Source organism: Micromys minutus (assembly GCF_963924665.1).
Source record: "Micromys minutus genome assembly, chromosome: 21".
Taxonomy (NCBI): Eukaryota; Metazoa; Chordata; class Mammalia; order Rodentia; family Muridae; genus Micromys; species Micromys minutus.
In genome coordinates, this window is record NC_137956.1 from 51,956,171 (window position 1) to 51,978,829 (window position 22,659).

At 46.7% G+C, this 22,659-nt stretch overlaps 1 protein-coding gene across 1 annotated transcript in view; it reads left to right on the top strand.

Moving 5' to 3' along the window:
• Window positions 1-1,132: 1,132 nt before the first annotated feature.
• Window positions 1,133-22,659, top strand: part of LIMD1 (LIM domain containing 1) — a 49,790-nt gene continuing 28,263 nt past the window's right edge. The window contains exon 1 of the mRNA XM_080934776.1: window positions 1,133-2,961. Within this exon, the coding sequence (XP_080790902.1) occupies window positions 1,605-2,961 (1,357 nt within the window). The 5' untranslated portion in view covers window positions 1,133-1,604. The remainder of the gene's footprint in view (window positions 2,962-22,659) is intronic.

A 22,659-nucleotide genomic window follows, 5' to 3' on the forward strand; every position in this document is an offset into this window, starting at 1 on the left:
AACTAAAATGCTAAGAACTATTTGCATAACGTTTACATCTCGTTAGGTAGTATAAGGAGAGACCTGGAAACTTATAAAGTGGACGGGAGGAAGCCTGCAGGTTAGAGTCAGCATCCCTGGATTTAAATAGTGTTCAAAACCAAGCAGGAAGTAAAGGGGTTGTGGGTGGGGTAACTTTATGGGGAGGTGATTTCAGCAGGCTCTAGGCAGTCACTAGGAAATTCCATTCACTGGGAGTTTAGGGAGGGAAGGCCCCAAATCAGATGGAGGGTAGGCGGGGCAGTCAGGCCTGTTGGTAGAAGTGAAGGCATATTTTTAAAATAAGTCCCGAGTAAGCCTTGAGGGTTGAAGTTCAAGATTGACAGGCCTGGGATTTGTTTTAGATCATGCTGGCGGCTGTGTGGGAAACGTAAACTATCCCCGGTCACCTAGGAGCTATGTATGTTATTGCGAACCATGGCAACCTGGAGTGGTGAGGACCGGCTTGGGGTTCAAGAAACTCCATTCGGACAAGCCTCTCTGGGCACTCGTAGACCGTCCGACACAACTGTGCTCCAAGGCATTACTTTAATCTCCCTCCCTCCCTCCCTCCCTCCCTCCCTCCCTCCCTCCCTCCCTCTCTCCCTCCCTCCCTCCTTTCCTCCCTCCCTCTTTCTTTCTTTCAGAGGTTCTGGGCCTCCTATGCTTTGCTGATTGTGCGGACCTCTGGGGGCTCTTGTTTTTATTTGCCTCAGTCTCTCTGCAAAGAGACCGAACCACAGCAACACCGGTTCACCGGGGAAACGGCGCTTCAAGCAGCCAGGGGCCTGGAGACCGAACTCCAGACACCTTGTTTCCTCCCGGTCGATCCCCCCCAGCGCTGCCAGGGGTGGAGCCCGTGGGGCGCACTCCGGACTATCCGGCAGCGGCGGGAAATTCCGAACAGTCCGCGGCAGAAGTACGGCGGGGCTCTCCCGGTGTGCAGCCCCGGACGCCAGAGCTCAGCTTGCTCATCACTGGCCTGCAGGGGGCGCCCCGCCCCGTCCCGCCCCCCGCGCCTCCGCCCTCGCCCCTGCGCGGCCCGGGGCGGGCACAGCGGGCCGGCGAGCTCCGGGGACTGACTGCCCGCGCTCTCACTTCCGCGTCCCGCCGCCAGCCGCCGCCATCGGACAATGGGCCGCGCGCCGCGGCTGCGGTGAGCTCTGCTGGACCCGGCCGCCGGCCCCAGGCCGGCCAGGGGCTGTGCAGTGCGTTTGCAAGTTCGGCTGTCCGGACGTGGATGTGAGTTTACTTTTTCTGCGTACATTTCTCTTGTCTTCTTTCGCCTGTTGTTGGTTTTATGACTTGGAGAAGAAAACTTTTCTAAGCAGGCCGGGCACGGCTGAAGGCGACTCTGCCCCCACGTGGACGCTCCCCAGGGGAAAAGAAGTCTGAAGTAAACTTAGCCCCGCCGGTCTGAAGGCCTCAACTTTGGCTGGACTGTAAGTTTCGTAGTCATGACCTTCTTGCTGGGCAGGTGAGAATCTTTACCTTGGGCTGGACCTGAAACCTAGACCAGCACCCAAATCTCCCCCACCCCATACACACCTTGTACCGGGGCTAGGCCCCGGACACTGATCTACAACATGGATAAATATGATGATCTGGGCCTTGAGGCCAGTAAATTCATCGAGGACCTGAACATGTATGAGGCCTCCAAGGATGGGCTCTTCCGGGTGGACAAAGGTGCTAGCAACAACCCAGAATTTGAGGAAACTCGAAGGGTGTTCGCGACCAAGATGGCCAAAATCCACCTTCAGCAGCAGCAACAGCAGCTCCTACAGGAGGAGGCCTTACCTAGGGCAGACAGAAGCCCTGTCAACGGCGGGAACCGGCAGGGTGTGAGCAGCAAGCTGGCTGCAGATGGGGCCGCTAAGCCTCCTCTGGCCGTGCCAACAGTAGCACCTGGATTAGCTACCGCCACTGTGGCAGTGCAGCCCTCATACGAATCTCAGGAGCAGAGGACCAGGCCATCTGCCCACGGTGCAAGGCCTGGTAGTCAGAACTGTGGTTCCAGGGAGGGGCCTGTGAGTTCTCAGAGACCCTGTGAAGACCCTTCCTGCCTCACTCACGGAGACTATTATGACAATTTCTCTTTGGCAAGCACACAGTGGGGTGATAAACCAGAAGCGTCCCCCAGCATGAGTTTGAGCGTAGAGAGTGGATGGCCTGGTTGCCCAGGGAATGATTCCCCATTGCCCAGATCCTGTGGGGACAACCACTCTTACCGGCCACAGCTCTCCAAGTGCTCTGGCAGGTCTTTTGAAAGTGGTATCGGTGGCCAGGATGGTGCCATTGGTGGCCATAGCAGTGAGAAGCCAACAGGCCTTTGGTCCACTGCCTCCTCTCAGCGAGTGAACCTTGGCTTTTCTTCCACGGGCTTGGAGAATGGGACCCCAGCTCAACCCAAGGGCACAACTGTTTCAGCACCAGTGGTCCCTAGCGGCTCTAGCCCAGGAGCTTGTCCGAGAAGAGATTCGGGTCTGGGATATGAGGCTTCAGGTAGGGTCTTCAAACCCCTTATGGACACTCAGCCTTGGCTCCAGGATGGGCCCAAGTCTTACCTCTCTGTTTCTGCTCCATTATCTTCAACGACTGACAAGGACCGTGCCCAGAGAGGTGTGACTACGGGGCTGGATCCTAAGCTTGGATGCGTGGAGTCTGGCACTAGTCCCAAGCCCAGCCCCACCAGTAATGTCCGTCCGGTAGTGTCCGTTCCATCTGAGTTATCTTGTAAAGAGAGTCCTCCCAGCTGGTCCATTGACAGTAGTAGCCTGGGACCTGTGCTCCCAGAGAGCTCCAGCCCTTCCAGGGTGAGGTTGCCCTGCCAGACCCTCGCACCAGGCCCTGAGCTTGGACCCTCCACTGCGGAATTGAAATTGGAAGCCCTCACCCAGCGTCTGGAGCGAGAGATGGATGCTCACCCCAAAGCAGACTACTTCGGTAAGAAGGATGCTCTGTAGTTGCCTGTGGTGGCTGATCTTGAAGTGGCCTGCTATTATTTTCTCCTTCCTCTTTTAGCTACTTCTGCTCCTTCAGAAACTTGAAATCGGCCTTTGCATATGGGAGTTGCCCGAGTGTGCAGGGTGAAGCAGGGTGGGATTGTTCATAACTGCCCTCAAAAACGGGAAATGAAGCGAGGTGGTGTGTGGTGGTGATGCTTGCCTTTAATCCCAGCACTTGGGAGGCAGAGGGAGGAGGTTCTCTGAGTTTGAGACCAGCCTGGTTTATAGCATGGGTTCCAGGACAGCCAGGGCTACACAGAGAAACCCTGTCTAGACAAACCAAACCAACCCCCACCCCCTTCACCCCAAAAAGAGGAAAATGCTGTGAGTTTGGGTTTCAAGGATTTGAGTTACCACCTCAAGCCTTTTGTCATGACTGGTCTGAGCTGGACTTGAATTGGAATATTTTTCCCAGGGTCAAATTTGTGATTGTTCTACATGGTGTAACTGTGTGGAATGTGTGGCTTTTGGGTCTTGTCTGCTGTTCAGTCTGGTGGTTCTGCAGGTAGACCTGGACCAGCATCATATCTTTGCCTAGATGCTGGTTACAAAAGGAAATCTTTAGCCCCTCCTTGGATCTGCTGCAGCAGGAACTCAGGGAAAGGTTAAAGAAGGAGAGATGAATCTGCAGGATCACAAAAACAGCTGGGCCAGGTGCCTCTTGACTTGGCCACACCCAGGCAGCAGCCGACAGCCGGGGATGCCCACAGGTGTGGTCTGAAATAAGATGAAGGTGCTTCTTGAGGCGTTTACCCAAAGAAGCAGATTTCATTCTCTCTTCTAAAAAAAAAAACCCACAAGCCTTTTACAGACTACTGGCTTCAACTTTTATATCTGCATGGGGTTTGGAGGCAGCAAGAAAGTAGCTGTGCTCCTTTGTTGAAAACAGTTGTCTGTCTCTTGGGAGGGCAGCTTGGGAAGACAGCTTGTGCTTAGGAGTCTGTGGCTTTTCTCATCTTTTAATTTTCTCTCTCTCTCCAGTTTTGGCCTTTTGAGTAATGGATTCATGATTTCTCCAAAGTCCAAGTTCTACCAAATAGTAGCTTCACCAGTAGAGGGGAGCTGGGTCAGGGAAGGCCCTTGAGGGAAAGACGCTGGCTATTTCCCACTCTCTGGGAGGTTTGTCCTGAGGCCTTAGGAGGGCCATGGGTACATATGCAGTCCATGGTCGTACTGGGCTCTGCCTATTATGAGCAGCTCTGGGAACTAGTGTTCACAACACTCAGCTATCACAGGTCATGGTTGCTGTTAACTGCTTTCTTCTTAGAATTATTTATTTTACCATTTTTAAAAAAGATGTATTTATTTTATGTATGTGAGTACACTGTCGCTGTCTTCAGACACACCAGAAGAGGGCATTGGATCCCATTACAGTTGGTTTTGAGCCACCATGTGGTTGCCGGGAATTGAACTCAGGACCTCTGGAAGAGCAGTCAGTGTTCTTAACCACTGAGCCATCTCTCCAGCCTCTTATTTTACTATTTTATGTATATAAGTGTTTTGTCTGTGTTTATGTATATGTACCACATGCATGTCTAATGTTGGTAGAAATCAGGAGAGGGCATCAGATTGCCTGGGATTGGAGTTACAGATAAGTTATGAGCCCCCACGTGAATGCTGGGAATTGAACCATGGTCTTCTGCAAGAGCAACAAGTGCTCTTAGCTGCTGAGCTAACTCTCCAGCTTCTTGTTTATTTTTTAAAGCACAAAGCACTATCCTGCTGTGAACTGCCCCGTCTTGTTTGCAGAGTGTAGCCTTGAAAAATATTATTTAGCTGGGGATGTGGGGGTCCTTTAATTTAAACTTATTAAGTTTTTAATTTAAAGCTCATAGAACAAAGACATTTATTTAGGGGCGATAATTTATGTTCATCATCAGAGCAATGATGTTGACCCATACTCTGTATTCATTCAGCCTCCAGCCACCGATCACCTGTCTGGAGTTGTGCTCTGGACTAGGCCTTGGGAATACACAGTGGTTGCCAGTCCATACAGTACAAGCATTAGAAAATGATCAAGGACAGGAAGAGAAAGATTAGGTAGAGTATATGGATGAAGCCTTGTCCTGTGGGTGACATTACTTGTTTTGAACTGGGTCATAAAGTGAGGTCTAAACTGAGAAGATTGCATTTGGGCAGAAGCTTGAAGGGTAAGGGAATGGCAGGACCACCATGTACCTTTGTAGGGAAAGGGTGGAGTTTGTGGAGCTCACACCAGGTGAGAGTCTGCCCTGTGACTGCTTTGATGGTGGAGTGTCTATCTCTGACTGATCACGTGGCAGGAAAATTCCTCCCTTTAAGGATTCAGCAGGCAATCTTTAACAGACCAAGAGACCCTAGGTCTCATAGCACTTGGAAGATTTGGTGTATATTCAATTATGATTAATTTTTACTTCCAGGTAGAATGTTATTTCATGGCACAGCTTCTGAGTCAGTAGAACTCTAGTTAGAAGCAAAAAAAGACTGATGTTTGGTTTGTTAGCCTTGGTACCTTCCTGGGCTAGACTGAAGGTGTCTTTTGGGCGTCTGATTCTGGGCAGAACATGTGACTGTTCCCTGTCATGGCCAGTGAATGTTGTTGGATTCTGAAGATGTCCAGTTTCTGGTTATTTAATGGTTTTAAACATTTTTTATTAATGGGGTAATTAAGTGGGTACCATGGTGGGTCCCATGGTGTGTGTGTGGACGTCAGGAAAACTTGCAGAAGTCAGTTCTCACCCTACCATGTGGCAGCAAGTGCCTTTACCTTTTGAGCCGTCTTTCTGGCCCTGGGTTTTGATTATTTGTTAGCTCAGCACTAAGGGTACTTCTGGAACTCTGCATGGATGCCATTGTGTATATATGTATATGTTGTTTTTGCTCTTAATTAATTATATCTCTCACTCTATCTATAGCTTAGCCTGTAGCTCTCAATGACCTTCCTGTCTCAGCTTCGTGAGTGCTGTGACTATGGGTATCAGCTACTGCCTCTGGCTCCTTTCTGTGTCTAGACAGACCTTACTTCTTTCCATTCATCCCACTGCCTCTGTTCTCTGGGACTCTTCTGTGGTTCTTTCTTGTCCATGAGGAAATATGGTTGTGCATACTCATAAAACGGTAGACAGTGTACCATTTCAGCACAAAAGCCAGGAGGCAGGTGGAGGTGCTTGGTGTTGCCGTTCCTCAGACTCCTGTCACTTCTTTGTGTTTCACAGTCCTCTCTATTCAGTCATCACGCCCTCCTGTCCAGTCCTGACCCCTCCTTTCTCACCCTACCCAGCCTCTGCTCCGCTCTGGCAACCATGGTCTGTTCTCTGCTTCTTTTAAATCAACCATTACGCTTTTATGTCTGAAGGACAGCATGCGGTATTCGTCTTTCTCTGCCCGATTTGCTTCATCTCATACGGTGAAAGCTGCTGATGCTCTGTCAGGGATGCTTTTGGGCTCCCGAATTTCCTTGTGCTCGTTGCTCTTAGAAGATACTGTTCTCGCAGTTTCTCACAGTACAGCTTCTGTTCTCATGAAGCTGTTTATGCTGCAGAGCAGAGATGAGGATTCAGGGTGCCATGGCCTTGCTTTCCTCCTCGCTCTGGATCCTCTCCTCCCTTACTAAGGCCCAAGCAAAGCACCCATCCAAACCAGGCTTTCTTGGAAGCTAACTCTGAGACTTTATTTTGGAGGGTGCTCACTGAGTGGTACTCTTGGGGTCCACCTCTGATTCCATAGGGAGGCAGCGAAGTCCAATGTCATCCTGACCTGGCTTTCATATACTTCCTCCAGGGATTAGCTACTGAATGTGAGCTGCCCTGGGAGTTGGGTGACCTTGTGCAGCCCGGGTAGTCCCCCTGGGGCTGATGACAGGTCTCACACATCAGTGAAGCACCCATCACAACTCCACTTCTGGTGCTGGGAAGGACATGTGACCTAGGGCACCCTGGTTCTGATTATAGATCCTGTCTGTCGAAGGATTGGGAGACACTGTTGCCAGCTGGTCTTAACAGCTTGTCCACTGTTATAAACAAGGTTCACTCACTTCCCCCAGACCACCCCAGCTTTTTCCTCTTGGTGGGACTAGCTGGTCTCTCAGGTCTGCCTTAGGTATCCTCTGTTTATCTTCCCCAACTGGGAGAAGGCTCTGCCCCCCTCTGCTAGTGCATGGGTGAGGGTCTGAAGGTGAGAATAGGTTGAGGAGTCTCTTTTCTCCAAAAGTAGAGAATGGACTCCTCCCTACCTACAAAGACAGAGAGACTGACTCTATTTTCAGTGGTTGGCTCTGTACTTAGGTACCAGGACATAGGATTTGATTTCCCCTGGGAATGGTTCTGTCCCTGCCTGGGCCCAGCAAGCCTCACTGGTTTTATTTTAGTTGCTATACAGGTGAGTTGAGCAGCCCAAACAAGGAGTCACAAACTGTCCTGTCTGTTCCTCTGTGTAACATTTTTATTGTCTTTTCTTTTACTTTTTTGAAACAGGGGTCTTATATAGCCCAGGCTAGCCTTGAGCTCTTTATGTAGTTGAGGGTGACCTTGGACTGCTGATTGCCCTGCACCCACCTCCAGCGTAGTAGATTACAGGCACACAGGCCACCCTGTCCATCTCTGACGTTGTTAGCGGCAGTGTGAAGTGTGGGGCTGGGTGGAAATAATAGGCTGGGCATGCAATGGAGGAGCAGCTGCAGAAGTCTAGAACAGGGTGACTACTCACAGAACAAACACACAACCTCACGTAAGATGACCACGGAGCACAGTGGTGCCCCAGAAGCCTCTGGAGGCCTTATAGTCAGTGTTGTCCTCTGGGATTCATAACAGGAAGCGTGTGATTTGAGGTAGCAGATCATGACATGAGAAAATATAAAAACATATCTGTGGTGGTTTTGGCAGAAGCATTACATGCAGGACAGGAAAGGCAAATCCAATACTAGAATAAGTATTTACACTATTAAGAGCAAAGCACTGACCTTTTCATGGAGGAGGTGGTTCAGTATAGTCAACCTGTTATCTTGGGGAGTGGTGCCATATCTGGGGCTCAGTGTTGGTCTCTGCTGTTAGCAGATTGGCATTCAGCAGCAGCTGTAGCCTGGTCAGCCTTGGTGAGTGGAAGTCCATGTTGTTGAGCCCAAGCATAACTACTGTCCTGTACCAACTTCTGTATCATTAGTCAGAGTTCTCTAGAGTCATAGAACTTATGGAATGAATCTCTCTATGTCTGTCTGTCTGTCTGTCTGTCTGTCTCTCTCTATATATATGTATATATATATATATATATATATATATATATATATATATATATATATATATATATATCAAATCGCCTTCAGCACCAGTGTCATATATCCAATTTATTGGAGTGATTTACAGGGTGCAGTTCAACTAAACCATCGATGACCATCTGTGAATGGGAAGTCCAAGAATCTAATAGTTGCTCAATCCCACGAGGCTGGGTGGTTTGCTGTCTTCTGTATAAAATCCACTCCTTGTGAACTTGGCACAAATCATATCTCCTTAAAAGGAAATGAAAGCAATAGCCAGGTCATAATAATGCCTAGATATAACTATCACTTGTTCTACTGCAAACATATATATTAAACTTAGCTGGGTGGGTCACCCTGAGGGTCACCACTCCCTAAATCTGTTTCTCTCCTTGATCACAGGATTTAGCTCCATTCTACTTCCAGGTACCCCTTTACTCTTGAGCCATACGTTTTGTATTTTTCCTTTCTAGGCTTGATCAAAATGTTCCTCATAAGACTGAACCAGAGGACAAGGTCTAACATAGGTAGCTCTGAGACTTCCTCTATCACTGCAGTTAGTCTGAGTCTCTTCACCTTCGCCACAGGCAGACTCTGGATAAGGGCAAAATGCAGCCACATTCGTCACAGAAATATCACAAGAATGTTCTCTAGGCAACATATTATAAAATTCTTCTCTGAAACCTCTTGAGCCAGGTCTCCACAGTTCAAATCAACATCAGTGTCCTCATATTCCTACTAGGATAGTCCACTAAGCCCCACTTAAAGCATTCCATTGCTTTCCAAATCCAAAGTCCCCAAATCCACATTCTTCCAAACAAAAGCATGGTCAGGCCCGTCACAGAAATACTTCAGTACCAATTTCTGTCTTAGTTAAGGTTATATTGCTGTGAAGAGACACTGTGATCAAGGCAACTTTTATAAAGGACAACATTTAATTGGGGCTGGCTTGCAGTTTCAGAGATTCAGTTCATTTATCATAATGGTGGGAAGCATGACAGTATTCAGGCAGGTATGATGCTAGACAAGGAGCTGACAAAGGTAGCCAGAAGGAGACTGTCTTCAGCAGGCAGCCAGGAGGGTCTCTTCCGCATTGGGCGGAGCTTAAGCATAGGACCTCAAAGCCCACCCCCACAGAGATGTACTTCCTCCAACAAGGCCACACCTCCTAATAGTAGCACTCCCCATAGACTAAGCATATTAAAAACAACAGCAACATCACAGTATATTTGGGAATGAATGGAAATTGCATGGGTCATCTGAGTGAAATGAGGACTAGGGATGGCCAGGAATTGGTGACACTGGTTCACAGAAAGCTCTACCGCAGGATTTGACATGAGGAATTGACAGGGTACCTTCTGTGGGGTCAGTGGTTAGGATTCAGACATTTGATCCTCTGTGTCTTCTGAAAGACTTCTTACCCTAATTTCAGCTCTGTGCCTGCCCAGCAGTGCTTTTATGATCTCTCTCTTCAGAGATATTAGGGGTGCATGGACCAGGCATCTTCTGGGCTTCATTCAGAGCTGCACAGCCCTCAGTCAATCTCATAGTTACACTGGGTACCTGGGGCAGTCCCTGCTGGGCCCTTTGCTCTTGGCTGAGGTGATAGGAAAGGACACAGGGGTCAGAGTTCCGTCTGGTACCATGATAAAATCTGCACTTCCTCTAAGGCCTCTTGAGTACTTTGGCCGTGCTCACTCTGCGATCCTCCCCCACTGGTATTCCCTCAGCTGCCCTGGCTGCTCCACAGATAGACACCTGCCTGCTGATCTCCCTCTAGGCATCTTGATTTTCTGGAAACATCTGTAACTGACCTGTCTTCCTCACCAGCAGACCTCTGTCCCATCATGCCTTCTCTCTGAGGTCCTCCCATCCTTGGGAGGGTGTGCTCCTACTCTTTTCCCTTAACCCCACCCTTCATTCCCCCCTTTCAGAGCTGATCTTTTGACATGACCATTCTTGCTAGAGCTTCTAGAAATTTCTCTTTCTTTTTGTTTGCTGCCTACTTGCTGCTAGGAGGCAGAACTGTGAAAGAAAGGACTCATTTGGAAGTCAGAAAGCCAGGTATTCAGGCTTAATGGTGCCAACAGCCCAAAGGGTGATGCTGAGAAGCCCCATCTCTGCCGAGCCAGCAGCCTTCTAGCATCTTGTTCAGCAACCAGAAGTCTTAAGATGTGGCACTGGGTATGATCAACATCTGGATTTTAGCTGGTCAGCCAAGATAGTCTGAGTAACATCTTTAGTCTTTTGGACACCTGGAGAAATCCAGGTCTGGTTTCCTAGACCTTCCAAACCCTACAGAATCAGTAAAAGCTTTGTTTTTAGTAACATTTTCAATGACAAATAGTAGCCAATTTTTTTTCTTTGTATATTCTGAAAAACACATAATTACCTTTGTATCTTTTTGAGCCCGGGTCTTACTATGTAGTTTTGGCTGTCCTAGACCAGGCTGACCTTGAGCTCACAGAGATTCACCTGTCTGCCTCTGGAATGCTGGATTAAAATAGTAGTTCTCAACCTCATGCTTTGACCTTTTAATATAGTATCTCATGTTGTGGTGACCCCAAGCCATCAAATTATTTCTTTGCTACTTCATAACTGGAATTTTGCTACTGTTATGAATCATAATGTAAATATTTGATATGCAGGCTGTCTGATATTCACCCTTTTGGGAGTCTTGACTCACAGGCTGAGAACCGCTTGATCAAAGGAAATAGCTATTATGCTCAGCTGGAAAACATAAAAGACAAAGTGTATGTGGGGAGTATTATACAACTAAACCCCAGTATTCTGTGGGAGGATTGCTCTAAGCTTAAGATCATTCTGGGCTATGTCATGAGATCTTGTCTCAAAAAGAAAAAAAAAAAAAAAAAAAAAAACACAATTAGAAGTGTATTAAAGAGCCGGGGAGATAGATGGCTTAGTGGGTAAAGATGCTTGCTGCCATGGCTTGTGACCTGAAACCACATAGTGGAAATGGAGAATTGACTCCCATAAATTGTCTTTGGACCTCCATAGGCATGCTGTGATATGAGCAAGTGTGTGTGTGTGTTTGTCTATGTGTGTGTACACATTAAATAATTATTAAGGAACCAACATAATTAACTGGTTTAGAAAGAACTTGGAGTTTACCTTAATAATAGTTATTGGTTTAAGAACTGCAGGGACCGGTTTGTGGCACTTGTCCCTTTTTACTGGCATGTCCCTGGCCACCACCCTGGATGCCTGAGGCACTCTAGACAATGCTGGGCCTCATCTGACACAGATTGATGGCCTGGGGCCTCACACTGTTTGCTTCTGCATCCCAGGAGGGATGCCTTTTAGGGTGGGAAGGTGTAAGGACTGGCTTTTTAACTGAGCTAGCACACTTAATAGTTGGGTAAAATTTGCCAGGAACTTACTTTTCATAGCATACAACATGCATTTTTAATCCTCTCTACAACCCCATTATCTCCCCTTTTTTTCAGATGGGGAAGTCAGGTACAGGAGAGTAGAGTAATCTGCTTAGCTCACTGAGCAAGCACCTTTGCTGGCCTCAATACCAAGCTGCAGACCATGAACTCCGTCCAGTATTTCTGGAAGTTCAAGGGCTTCCTGACCAAAGAGCTTACTGGAGCTTTGTTCCTCTCGGGCACCCACACTATCTAGAGTAGCTGGATCCTTGTCTTGCAGCTTTTCCCAGCATCTATGTCTTCTTCTGCCCAGGAGTGTTTTCTACCATGCTGTGATAGGATTGTATGTCTGTGTGTACAGGGAACGTGGCTGCCCAGTGCCCAGCCTCTGTGCGTGTTGCTCTCAGGCATGTGGGCTTCGATGGATGGGCTGTACCATTGGACGTGCACGTGTGACCTCCCAGAGTGCTGTAGGCATGGCTGGAGTGTACTAGACCACACTTTGCTTGGAAACATTCTGTACACTTGTCCCCAGGCAGTGTCCAGAGGGACACGGACCAAACTTAGATGAAACTATTCTGAGTATATCTGGCAAGCTGAACAGAAGCTTTATGCTGAAACAAAACAGGTCACTGGAGTTTCCAAAACAGGGAGTATATTGGCCAGAGAATATTTATATCTACTCTAGAGTTTGTTTTTCATTTTATCCCTCCTGGGGAAACCAGCTGGGCGTGGGACCTGACTATCATGCTGTCAGAGACTTTCTACGTGACCATTTCAAGTAGATGACTTTAGGATCTGCACCTGGGTTGTTTTTTAAGTTGTATAAGCTTTGAGCGTAGACTTGGTTTTAGTTCCTTCTTCATCTTTCTTGCTCTGTGTGGTCTATCTCTGTGTCCCGGAAGAGGGAGAACAGGTTACTCTGGTTATTGGGGGTTTGAGGAGAATGTATCAGGCAGAAGCCTGTTGTACAAGTTATAAAAGCCTGCCAGATGCTGCTTGTCCTTTAAGTTTGGGAGCTATGATGACCAAGGTCCATGGAGGGTCAAGTGGACAAGTTCCCCACCCCCATCGTGCAGAGCCCGAATCGGGTGATTGTATTACAGCAGCCCTGTGCTGGACAACAGGTGGTGGCCATTTCAGACAGTGTCAATAGCAGATTTGCTTCTGTTGACTTCTGACATTAACTGCAGCTTGCCCATTCTCCTGAGCCTCCAGGCTTTCCTCTTAGCAGGGTGGGACCACTTGGTTCACAGAAATGGTCAGGCCACACCCTGAGGTTTTTGAATCTGCTCATGTCTTCTGCTTTCCTTCCTCCGCAGTTTGCAATGCTTCCTGATGACTCAGCATAGTGGCAATTTTAGGAAGAACTGGACCTCAGGGCAGCTGTGGCTGACTCCACAGTTTGCTGACAGAGTTGTCCCTGGTATTAACCAACTATGTGGGGAGAAGGACCCTAGTGTGAGCTCGAGCATTTTATTTAAACCTTCTGCACTTTGGAGACTGGATGACTTGTGTTTTCAGGCTGTGAGAGTTTTTCCTACTGTTGAATAGAACAGTCCCATCTCTGGGGGTGACAGTGATTCAGGCAGAATCTTCAGACGACGATGATGATAATGGACCAGGCTTAGGTCACTGGCTGAATGAGACTTCCCTGAAGTACCAGGATCCACCTCTCCCTTTTCTCTAGTTCCTTGCTGGTGTGTCCTTGGATGATTGACATCTTAGTGAGGCATTGTGTTCCCTAGAGACTTAGGGGGCTAGCCAAGAGTTGTACTGTGAACTGGGAGGCAGAGATGGGGTGAAGTAGAGAGCAGTTGAAAGACCCCCCATGCTACCCCAAGGTGCTTTTTAAATCACCTTCGAAATCTCCCAGCAGCCCAGGCCAGGTCTCCAAGACTATGTGAGGGTTGGCCATCCAGAAATGCATGTGTGACAGAAAGTAATTTCTGAAGACTGCTCTAGTGAGGGGAAAGAATGGCTCAGGATGTGGGGTGAGTGGACAGAGGAGGAAGAAACTGAGGAAGCTGCAGGCAGCTTAGGCACTCACACGGGGTGGGACGGGGAGTGGTAGGGTAGCTTCCGCCTGGTCCCTTAGAGAACCCCACAAAATCCCCAGGGATAAGCTCACCAAATCATCCCAGGCAGATTGGGATAATGCAGAGCTACGTGCTGGCTGGAACATGTGGTTCTTGATGAAGAGACATTCCTATTAGAGCAAGTCAGACTTGGAGCTGTTTGTGGGAATGTAGAGTCACACAAACATGGGCCTTGGGTCTGTCTGCTCTGCGCCTCTTTTCCCATAAGTAAATGAGCATCTGGCTGTAGTGAAAACTGAGTGGCTAGTGTAGCTATCTGAGCTATCCAGTGTGGGAAACTGAAGACATGTAGCTGTTAGGCACATCGCAAGGGCTGAGCTCAGAAGTCTTTTGAGCATGAAATGTACTCTGGAGTTTGAAGAATGGTGCAAAGAAAGAATGCTTGTTAGTATTTCTATGTGAGCTAGGTGTGGTGGCTCAAACCTGTGATCCCAGCACTTTGGAGATAGAAGCAGGAAGATAGCAAAGTTAAAGGTCAGTGAGTAGGAGAACATTCCTGAGAATGACAGTGGTTTAGGCATGCATCACATAAATCCTACTTTTGGACATGATAGGCCACGCAAATGTTATTCAGTAGTTTCACTCTTGAGTATGGCTGTTTGAAAATGTGAGACCATACCTGGCTCATCTCAAATTTTTGGAAGCACTCAGGATAGAATATGGCAGATAGTGTGGGTCCCTTGCTGTTTAAAATGCATTGCCCTATTCTCAAAAGCACCAAAGCCTCATTACCTTTTCCCTTCTGAAAGATGATGCCAAGTGATGTGTTCAAACACACAGAATCTTAAAAGTTTTCGGGATTGTCACCTACTTCACAGCCAAGAAGGCTATGCACCAGAGGCAAGGATTGGAGGAGTTCAGATGCTGCTTGGAGTATGTGCTCCCTAGGGAAAGGGTATAGAGGGCCTGAAGCTGCTGCCTGCACGGAGCAGGGTGGAACAGTTGGTGATTACAGCTGAGATAACTTGCTGGTTCTTTAATGTACTCTTCTGTTTAGTGAGTGAAGGCACAGTGCTAAGACTGCTCATCCCACAGGGTCCAGGATATCAAAGGGAGCACTTCCTGTCCAGAGAAAGATGATTTGGGAATTGACTCTCTGGAGAGCACAGGCCACCACCAGTCTGTCTGTCTATATTCTGTCTGCATGAGACTCTGTAGCTTTGCCAGGCTTAAGTCTCCCTAGAGGCCTGTTGGGAGGGAAGGTGGCAGGCAGGCAGCCAAGTTGGGGCACAGGCTGGGAGGTGTTCCAGGCAGCTTCCATGCTTGGCCTGACAGAGCTGGGCCTGTGCACTCGGTGGCAAGGTTTTAACAGAGGCTCCTTGTTGGCCAGCCAGAGGTCAGTGTGAGAAACTGAATAGACTGGACCTGGCAATAACCCCTCTTCAGCCTGTGGTCTATGACTGCAGCTCTCTGTCTGACCCATGACTGGAGGTGGGTGTGTGGTGTGTGGACGAGACAGCTCTGCCCAAGTTCATAGCCGGAGAGCAAAGAGTGGCGATGGTACTTGGGAGGTCTTTGCTGCACTGGAGGCTCTGATCCTCTCCCTTTTCCGGGCCAGCCATCCTTTAGTGCCAGCTCAGCTGATACTCTCTGTGACTCTTAGCAGTCACACGCCCAGTCTCCATCGCAGAGTTGAGGAGTTTGTGACTGTAGCTACAGGATTTCTCTGTAGAGGAGTTTGTGACTGTAGCTACAGGATTTCTCTGTAGAGGTCCTGGAACTGGTTGTCCTATAATTAACTGTAGACCAGGCTGGCCTCACACTCAGAGAGATCTGCCTGTCTCTGCTTCCTGAGTGCCAGGATTGAAGGTGTGCACGACCATGCCTGGCTGTGACTGGTTTCTAAGTGCCTTGTTTCCATGCAGCAAAATATGGAATATCTTGACACATGAGTACTTGACAGAGAATAGTTCTGTTCTTCAGAAAGTTACCTCTTCCAAGTTTGTGCCCACTCACAGGCAACCCCTCTTCTAGATTTTTTTTCAAAACATCATTTAAGTGTTAGTGCAATTTAAAAGTGACAGTTTTTTCTTTATTCTGACTAGCTCGCAAATAAATGAGGCAGAGACTATAAGGTTTACTTAGTCAAGCTTTTGGCCCAATAGCTGAGCAGAAATAATCTATCTTAATCCTCTAAAATTATCTGGCTACGTCTCAGCCAAAAATCTCTGAGATACTTTTAGTATTGGTCTGGCTCTCTCTGCCATAGGTCTGTTCCCACAGTGTCTCCTCAACCTTCTCATTGCAAACCCCCTAGCTGGGATCAGAAATCCAGCCCTATTTTATTCTTTGCTCAGACATTGGCTGGTCAGCTTTCAGTGACAAATCAGAGAATAAATGGGGAGCAATGCTTATACAAAATTGAGGCCGGGGATATTCAGAATAAGCATTGCAATCCTATGTCCGGATTGCAACCAGATTTGAGGGCACAGAAATCAGCATTTGAATAATACAAGGATAATCTTTATACAGTGCACAGTAACATTATGCCTACATTTAAGAGTTAAGATTTTTAGAGAATTTTAATTATATGTATGTATGTGTCTGCATGTGGGTATATACAAGAGAGTGCAAATTCCAAAAGTCCAGAGGCCAAAGGCAGTGGATACCCTGGGCCTGTGTTACAGGCAGCTGTGAGCCACTTGATGTGAGTGCTGGGAAATGACCTGGAAGCATGCTCTTAACCATTGGGTCATCTCTCCGCCCCGTTTAGTAGTATTATTTCCATTCATTTATGGGTGTAGAGGCACACATACTGCAGCATGGATTTAGAGGCCACAGAACACCTTTTGGGATTCATTTTTCTCCTGTCATATGGGTTCTGGGGGTTAAATTCAGGTTGTCAGGTGTATTACTTATCAGGGTTCTCTAGAGAAACAACTGATAGAACTGGTAGAATGAATATGTCTGTTCGTCTGTCCGTCCGTCCGTCCATCCATCCATCCATCCATCCATCTATCCATCCATCCATCCATCCATCTATCCATCCATCTATCTATCTATCCATCTGGCTGTCATCTATTGCCTGTCCAGAAAGGGGACCTTTTAGAATAGCTTACAGGTATGGTCCAGTTAGTCCAACAATGGCTGTCTACAAAACAGAAGGTCCAAGAATCCAGTGGTTGTTCAGTCTACGAGGCTGGATGTCTCTGTTGGTCATCAGTACATGCTGGAACTCCCAAAGAAGTAGATGCTAATGTCAGTGAAGGAATGGGCTCTGTAGTGAGAGCAAGCAAAAGTGCTTCCTTTTCCCATGTCCTTTATATAGGCTGCCAGTAGAAGATATTGTTCCAGATTAAAGGTGGAGATCTGAACTAAAGGCACATCTTTCTGCCTCAGAGGTCAAATTAGAAGTGGATCTTCCCACTACAAATGATTTAATTAAGAAGTCCCTTACAGGTGTGCCCAGCCATTTGGTTTTAGTTAATTCTAGATATAGTAAAAAAGACATTCAAGAATAGCCATCCCTCTGGTTTAGGCAGTAAGCACCTTACCTTGCAAGTACCTTACCTTGCCAGGGTGTCCTACTGGCCCCATTTAATAGTTTTGCTTGTTCTAAACCGTAATGTAAATGAATTCATATTGCATTTACTTGTGGCTTAATGCTAACAAATCAACACTATAAATTAGATAAGGTATCTTTGAACAGAAAGCACAAGTCAGGGTGAAGCAAAGCTAGCAGCTTAGTAAATTTTTAGGCAGAGAGACATTAGACTGAAGAGATAGCAGTTTTGAATGTTTCTTGTTCTTACAGAGGACCCAAGTTTGATTTGTAGTATCCGCATTAGGTGGTTTACAACTTCCTGTAACTCTAGGTCCAGGGAATTCCAGAAACATCCTCTTCTGATCACCTGATTCACACATCTACATGCCCACACACATAATTAAAATAAATCTTAAGACCGGTGGTTTCAACCTGTGGGTCTGAACCACTTTGGGTGTCAAATGACACTTTTGCATATCATATTTACTAATGATTCATGACAGTAGCACATTTCAGTTAGGAAGTAGCAATGAAATAATTTTATGATTGGGGTCACCACAGCGCGAGGAACTGTATTAAAGGGTCTCAGCATTAGGAAGGTTAAGAATCACTGCTTTGGCAAAGAGACACATAGGTAAAGGAGAGCACACATTCCCAAAACATGTGTGCAAACTTCTGGAAAGAAAACCATATTTAGGTGTCTACAGTGTCTGTATGTATTGACCCTGTGGTGTTCTAATTTAAATTGTTCAGAGGATCTAGTTATAACATGGTTTAGGGATTAAACAAAACTTACATTTGAATAAAGTTCTTTAAAAAATAAAATACATGAACTGACTTATTTCTCTTAAAGAATTTCCTTTTACAGGGCCAACACAATGGCTTAGTAGATAAAAGTGCTTTGCTGTCAAGCCTGAAGACCTGAGTGTGATACCTAGAACCCACATAGTAGAAGTACAAAAACTGTCACACACAAGTGACACACATGCCACATAACCCATAAAGAAAAAGAATTTTCCTTTCTAAGTGAAATTGAAAGGCAGATTTATGAAGTACTAAATACCCTGCTTTCGCTGGCAAACAGAATCTTTTATTCCTTTTTAAAATTACTAATTAACTCTCAAATCACATACTCACCTCATATCTCATGTAGTAGTTCTCTTCTGTCTCCCTCCCCCCACCTCCTCTCGAGTGTGTGTGTGTGTGTGTGTGTGTGTGTGTGTGTGACAGAAGGCTACAAAGGTTGCATCAAGAGTTCAGAGGCCTGACTGGAGTCACCACAAGTAAATATATAAGTACACTGTAGCTGTCTTCAGACAGAAGAGGACATCAGTTGCCATTACAGATGGTTGTAAACCACCACGTGGTTGCTGGGATTTGAACTCTGGATCCCTGGAAAAGCAGTCAGTGCTCTTAACCGCTGAGCCATCTCTCCATCCCTAGATAAGGTGTTAATGAGCACAGTTTGAGGGTTGCTTAAGAAAGGCAGAGCTGTAGCACAGCATTTTAGGGTTGAGTGGAGGCTCAGAGGTAAGGTGTAAGATTTCAGAGACCACAGGGCTGAGGTGCATCTAGAATCGATACATAAATGGCAGCTGAAGTCGGCAGTGTTAGGGTTAGAGACTGAGCCAAGCTGAACCCTGAGGTAGGAGTTGTGGCCTGTTGCTTCCATGACACTCACAGCTCAGATGCTTTGTTACTCCCTTTGTGCTCTTTGGTGTCCTCCTCTTTTAGGGTTCAGGTTTAGTAGATAACAGATTATCTCATCTGGGACCCCACATCTCAACTGGGTTTTATTTCTGGGTACAAGGAGGACATCTTTTTTAGAAAAAGATCTTATTTTTAAAAAATTTATGTGTATGTGTGTAAGTATGTGTGTCTGTCTGGAAGCATGTATAGTGTGCCAGAAGAGGCTACACAAGAGCATCAGATCCCCTGGACCTGGATTTACAGGTGATTGTGAAGTGCTTGATGTTGGTATTGGAAGATGATCTTGAGTCTTCTATAGGAGCAGCCAGTGCTCTGAACCTCTGAGCCATCTTTCTAGCCTCAAGGGAAGCATCTTTTACAAGATTTTCTTTTCTCTTCCACTGCCTGCTTGCCTCAGTGTGTGTGTGTGTGTGTGTGTGTGTGTGTGTGTGTGTGTGTGTGTGTGTGGTTAGGTAGGCATTCTTGGCAGGTATATGTGGAAAGCAGGAGACACCTTCGTAGAGCTGGTTCACTCTTTCTACCTTTACATAGGTTCTGGGGAAGGAGTGCAGGCTGTCAGGCTTCATTATTGGATTTCAGGTGCCTTTACTCATTAAGCCACCTTGACAGTCCCTTGACAGGTATTAAGTGTTTAACTATGCACACATGAATGTGGTGTGTGTGTACCTGTGCATGTGCCTGTCTGTGTTTTAGTGCTGGGATGCCAAACTAGATAAACCCTGTGCCCCAACGAGACACACCCTTAGCCCCTACTTGTGTGCTTTTAAATGCTATAACCCAGTAATCCTATATCAGAGGGAACTGTTTGAGGGAACATACTCTTCCACCCTTCAGAAGACTCTAGGGATGAAAAACCAGAGTTAAAAACCTACGAATGAAGTGATTTCCCCCCATTCACTTATTGAAAAAGTCATTTCCATCTGGTTACTTGTATCACTTTTTCTTTCAGGGATAGCCAGATCCTAATTATATGCAGGTAACCATAAATGCAGACTTAGAGTACCCGAGACTCCACCCTGACTCCCACAATGACTTTCTCCAAGGATGGCCAGGAGGAGTGTCTAAACACTTTTATTGTTAGAAAGAGTCCAGAAGAGGACAATAGATTTCCCCCAGGCATAGAAGTTATAGGCAGTTGTAAACTGCCCGATGTGGGTACCAGGAATGGAATTCTATAACAATAATTTTAATATAAATTATGTGGTAAATTAATGCAGTGTCTGTTTTCTTTATTCTAGATAGTCCCCCAAGAAACAGAGACTGAGATTTATTTTTTACTTGAAATACAATAACTAGGCATTATAATTTTATTCTAATCATTTATAATTCTAATTCAATCTGGCTACCTCCCAGCTAAAATCCCTAAGATACTTGGATTTTTGTATTGCTCTGGCCCTTTGGGCTTCAGTTGTGTTCTGCTTTGATGTCTCTCCAGACCTGTCTTAGTTAGGGTTTTATTGCTGTGAACAGACCATGACCAAGGTAACTCTTATAAAGACAACATTTAATTGGGGCTTGCTGACAGGTTCAGAGGTTCAGTCATTATCATCAAGGCAGGAAGCATGGCAGCATCCAGGCAGGCATGGTGCAGGAGGAGCTGAGAGTTCTACATCTTCATCTGAAGTCTTCTAGCAGAAGACTGACTTCCAGGCAGCTAAGACTAGGGTATTAAAGCCCACGCCCACAGTGACATACCTACTCCAATGAGGCTACTCCTCCCGAATTGTGCTACTGCCTGGCCCAAGCATATACAAACCATGACAGGACCCTTTTCTCAAGGTGACTTTTTTCCCCTTTCTTTCCCTCCTCCTCGGGCTGGCAGAAGTCTTTTCTCTCTATTGCCTAGTTACTGGCTTTTCCAGCTTTTATTGACAAGACATGAATAAATGATGAATATTGTTTACACAAACCTGAGACAGGAGATTCTTGACATAAGCATTACAGTGCCGTGTTCCTATGGCAACTGGATGTGAGGGCAGAGCAGTCAGCATTTGAACAACACGAGGATAAACTTTACACAGTACACTGTAACTTCATGCCTACAGAACCTAGGTCCTTCACAAGAGCACTGCATGCTGTTAACTTGTGAGCTGTCTCTCCACCCTTGGTGGTATTGTTTTTATGAGTGCCTTGGATTTCTTTCTCCTTCAGGAGGAATTCAGTGAAATTATTGGGTCATGTAGTGTGTCTAAATTGTTCTAATTGTGTCTAATTGTTCTCTAAAAATTCTATGTATCCTTTTGGGATTCCTCCCCAGAAGAGTGTGTCTAGGGATTACCTGGCAGTGGGCTTAGTTGAAGTGAAGTGGGGATGTCTTAAACTCCCTCTTCCTTTGGGGGAGGCGGGGCATTGAGACCAGAAGCTGGAGATCAAGGGCTAATTTACAGTGATTGGGAAGTTGCTATCTGAACTTCCTTTCTCACTGAGCAAAGTGAGGCCGTGTGCTTGGTGGCAGCTGAAGAAAGAGGTCTGGTGCAATGGCTGTAGCACCAAGTGGCTTTAAGTACTTCCTTTGTGGGTTAGTGATGACCTCACAAATTGGCTCAGGGACTGCAGAGCGCAGGAGAGGGTAGAGGCAGGGGCATCCAGAGAGTCAGGCAATGCTGTGTTGTGTTGTCCGGACACTCTTCCTCATGTGCACATGAGGATCAGCTGGTGAACTTTGATTCTGGACACTCTGGAGGTGATATTAGGCATCCATCAGCACCTTCCCTGAACAGTGGGCCTGGAGGAGGTGGTGTGCTCGACGGTAGGCATACATCCAACACCAGCTGTCTCTGGGGATATTTCAGCTTTAGTGTGGGAGGAATGGGGTAGTGCTGAGATCATTGGTCTACCTTTGATACAGTGGTGTGGTCCATTTCTAGAACCTGTTGATACCCAGAACTCTTAGAGCCTCCAGGACCACAGGCTATATAGTTATTAGCTGAGAAAAGGCCCCACTCACTTCCCTCTTGATTTAGCAATAGCTGACATTTCGTTTTCTTTTTGGGTATTCATGTAAATCTGGTGGCCTCAGGATTGTATAAAGTCTAAGGACAGGCAACAGCTTCTTTTTTTCTAATGGTGAGTCCCAGCCTGAGCCTCTTTGTGAGGTCTCATGCAGGATCAAGGTAAGGTGGGAGCCCCTTTGCCCACTGTGGGAGAACAGTTTCCTCCAGGTAGGCTGAATCCAGGCACCTTTGCCGTTCACCCCATTGCAGGATCTAGAAAGCATGTCTCCAAGTGGTAGAGAAGTGTTTATAATTGGAAGAGTGCTGCATAGAGCACTGGGAAAAGGAACAGGACACAGGGAAGCACTGTCACTTGCAGAAGGATGCCTTTTTTATGGGAGGGGCCTTGTAGGTGAGGTTTCAGGTAGAGATGCCTTTGGTGTGGGCTTGGTGGCAACAAGACAAAATGGGAGGTGGGCCAGTCTGGCAGTGGGAGGTCAGGGGCATGGCTATTCTTGGATTTAATCCTAAGCAAGACAAATGATCAAGGCAAGAAAGGAGCCCCATCTCTTCATGAGGTGCCCCACATGTATATGGTGTGAATAGCTATACAGATCCGATGGGCTCAGATTCTGTCTTTCAAACCTGTGAGAGGTATGAACTTTCTAGAATTTGGCTTGTGGGGAGGAGACAGTAGGGCCTCTTTTATGAAGGCCTTCGTGATAGGCACACGTTTCCCAGAGTGTGAACTGTGACTCACTTGTTTTTCCCCTACCTGTTCTCTCTAAGAG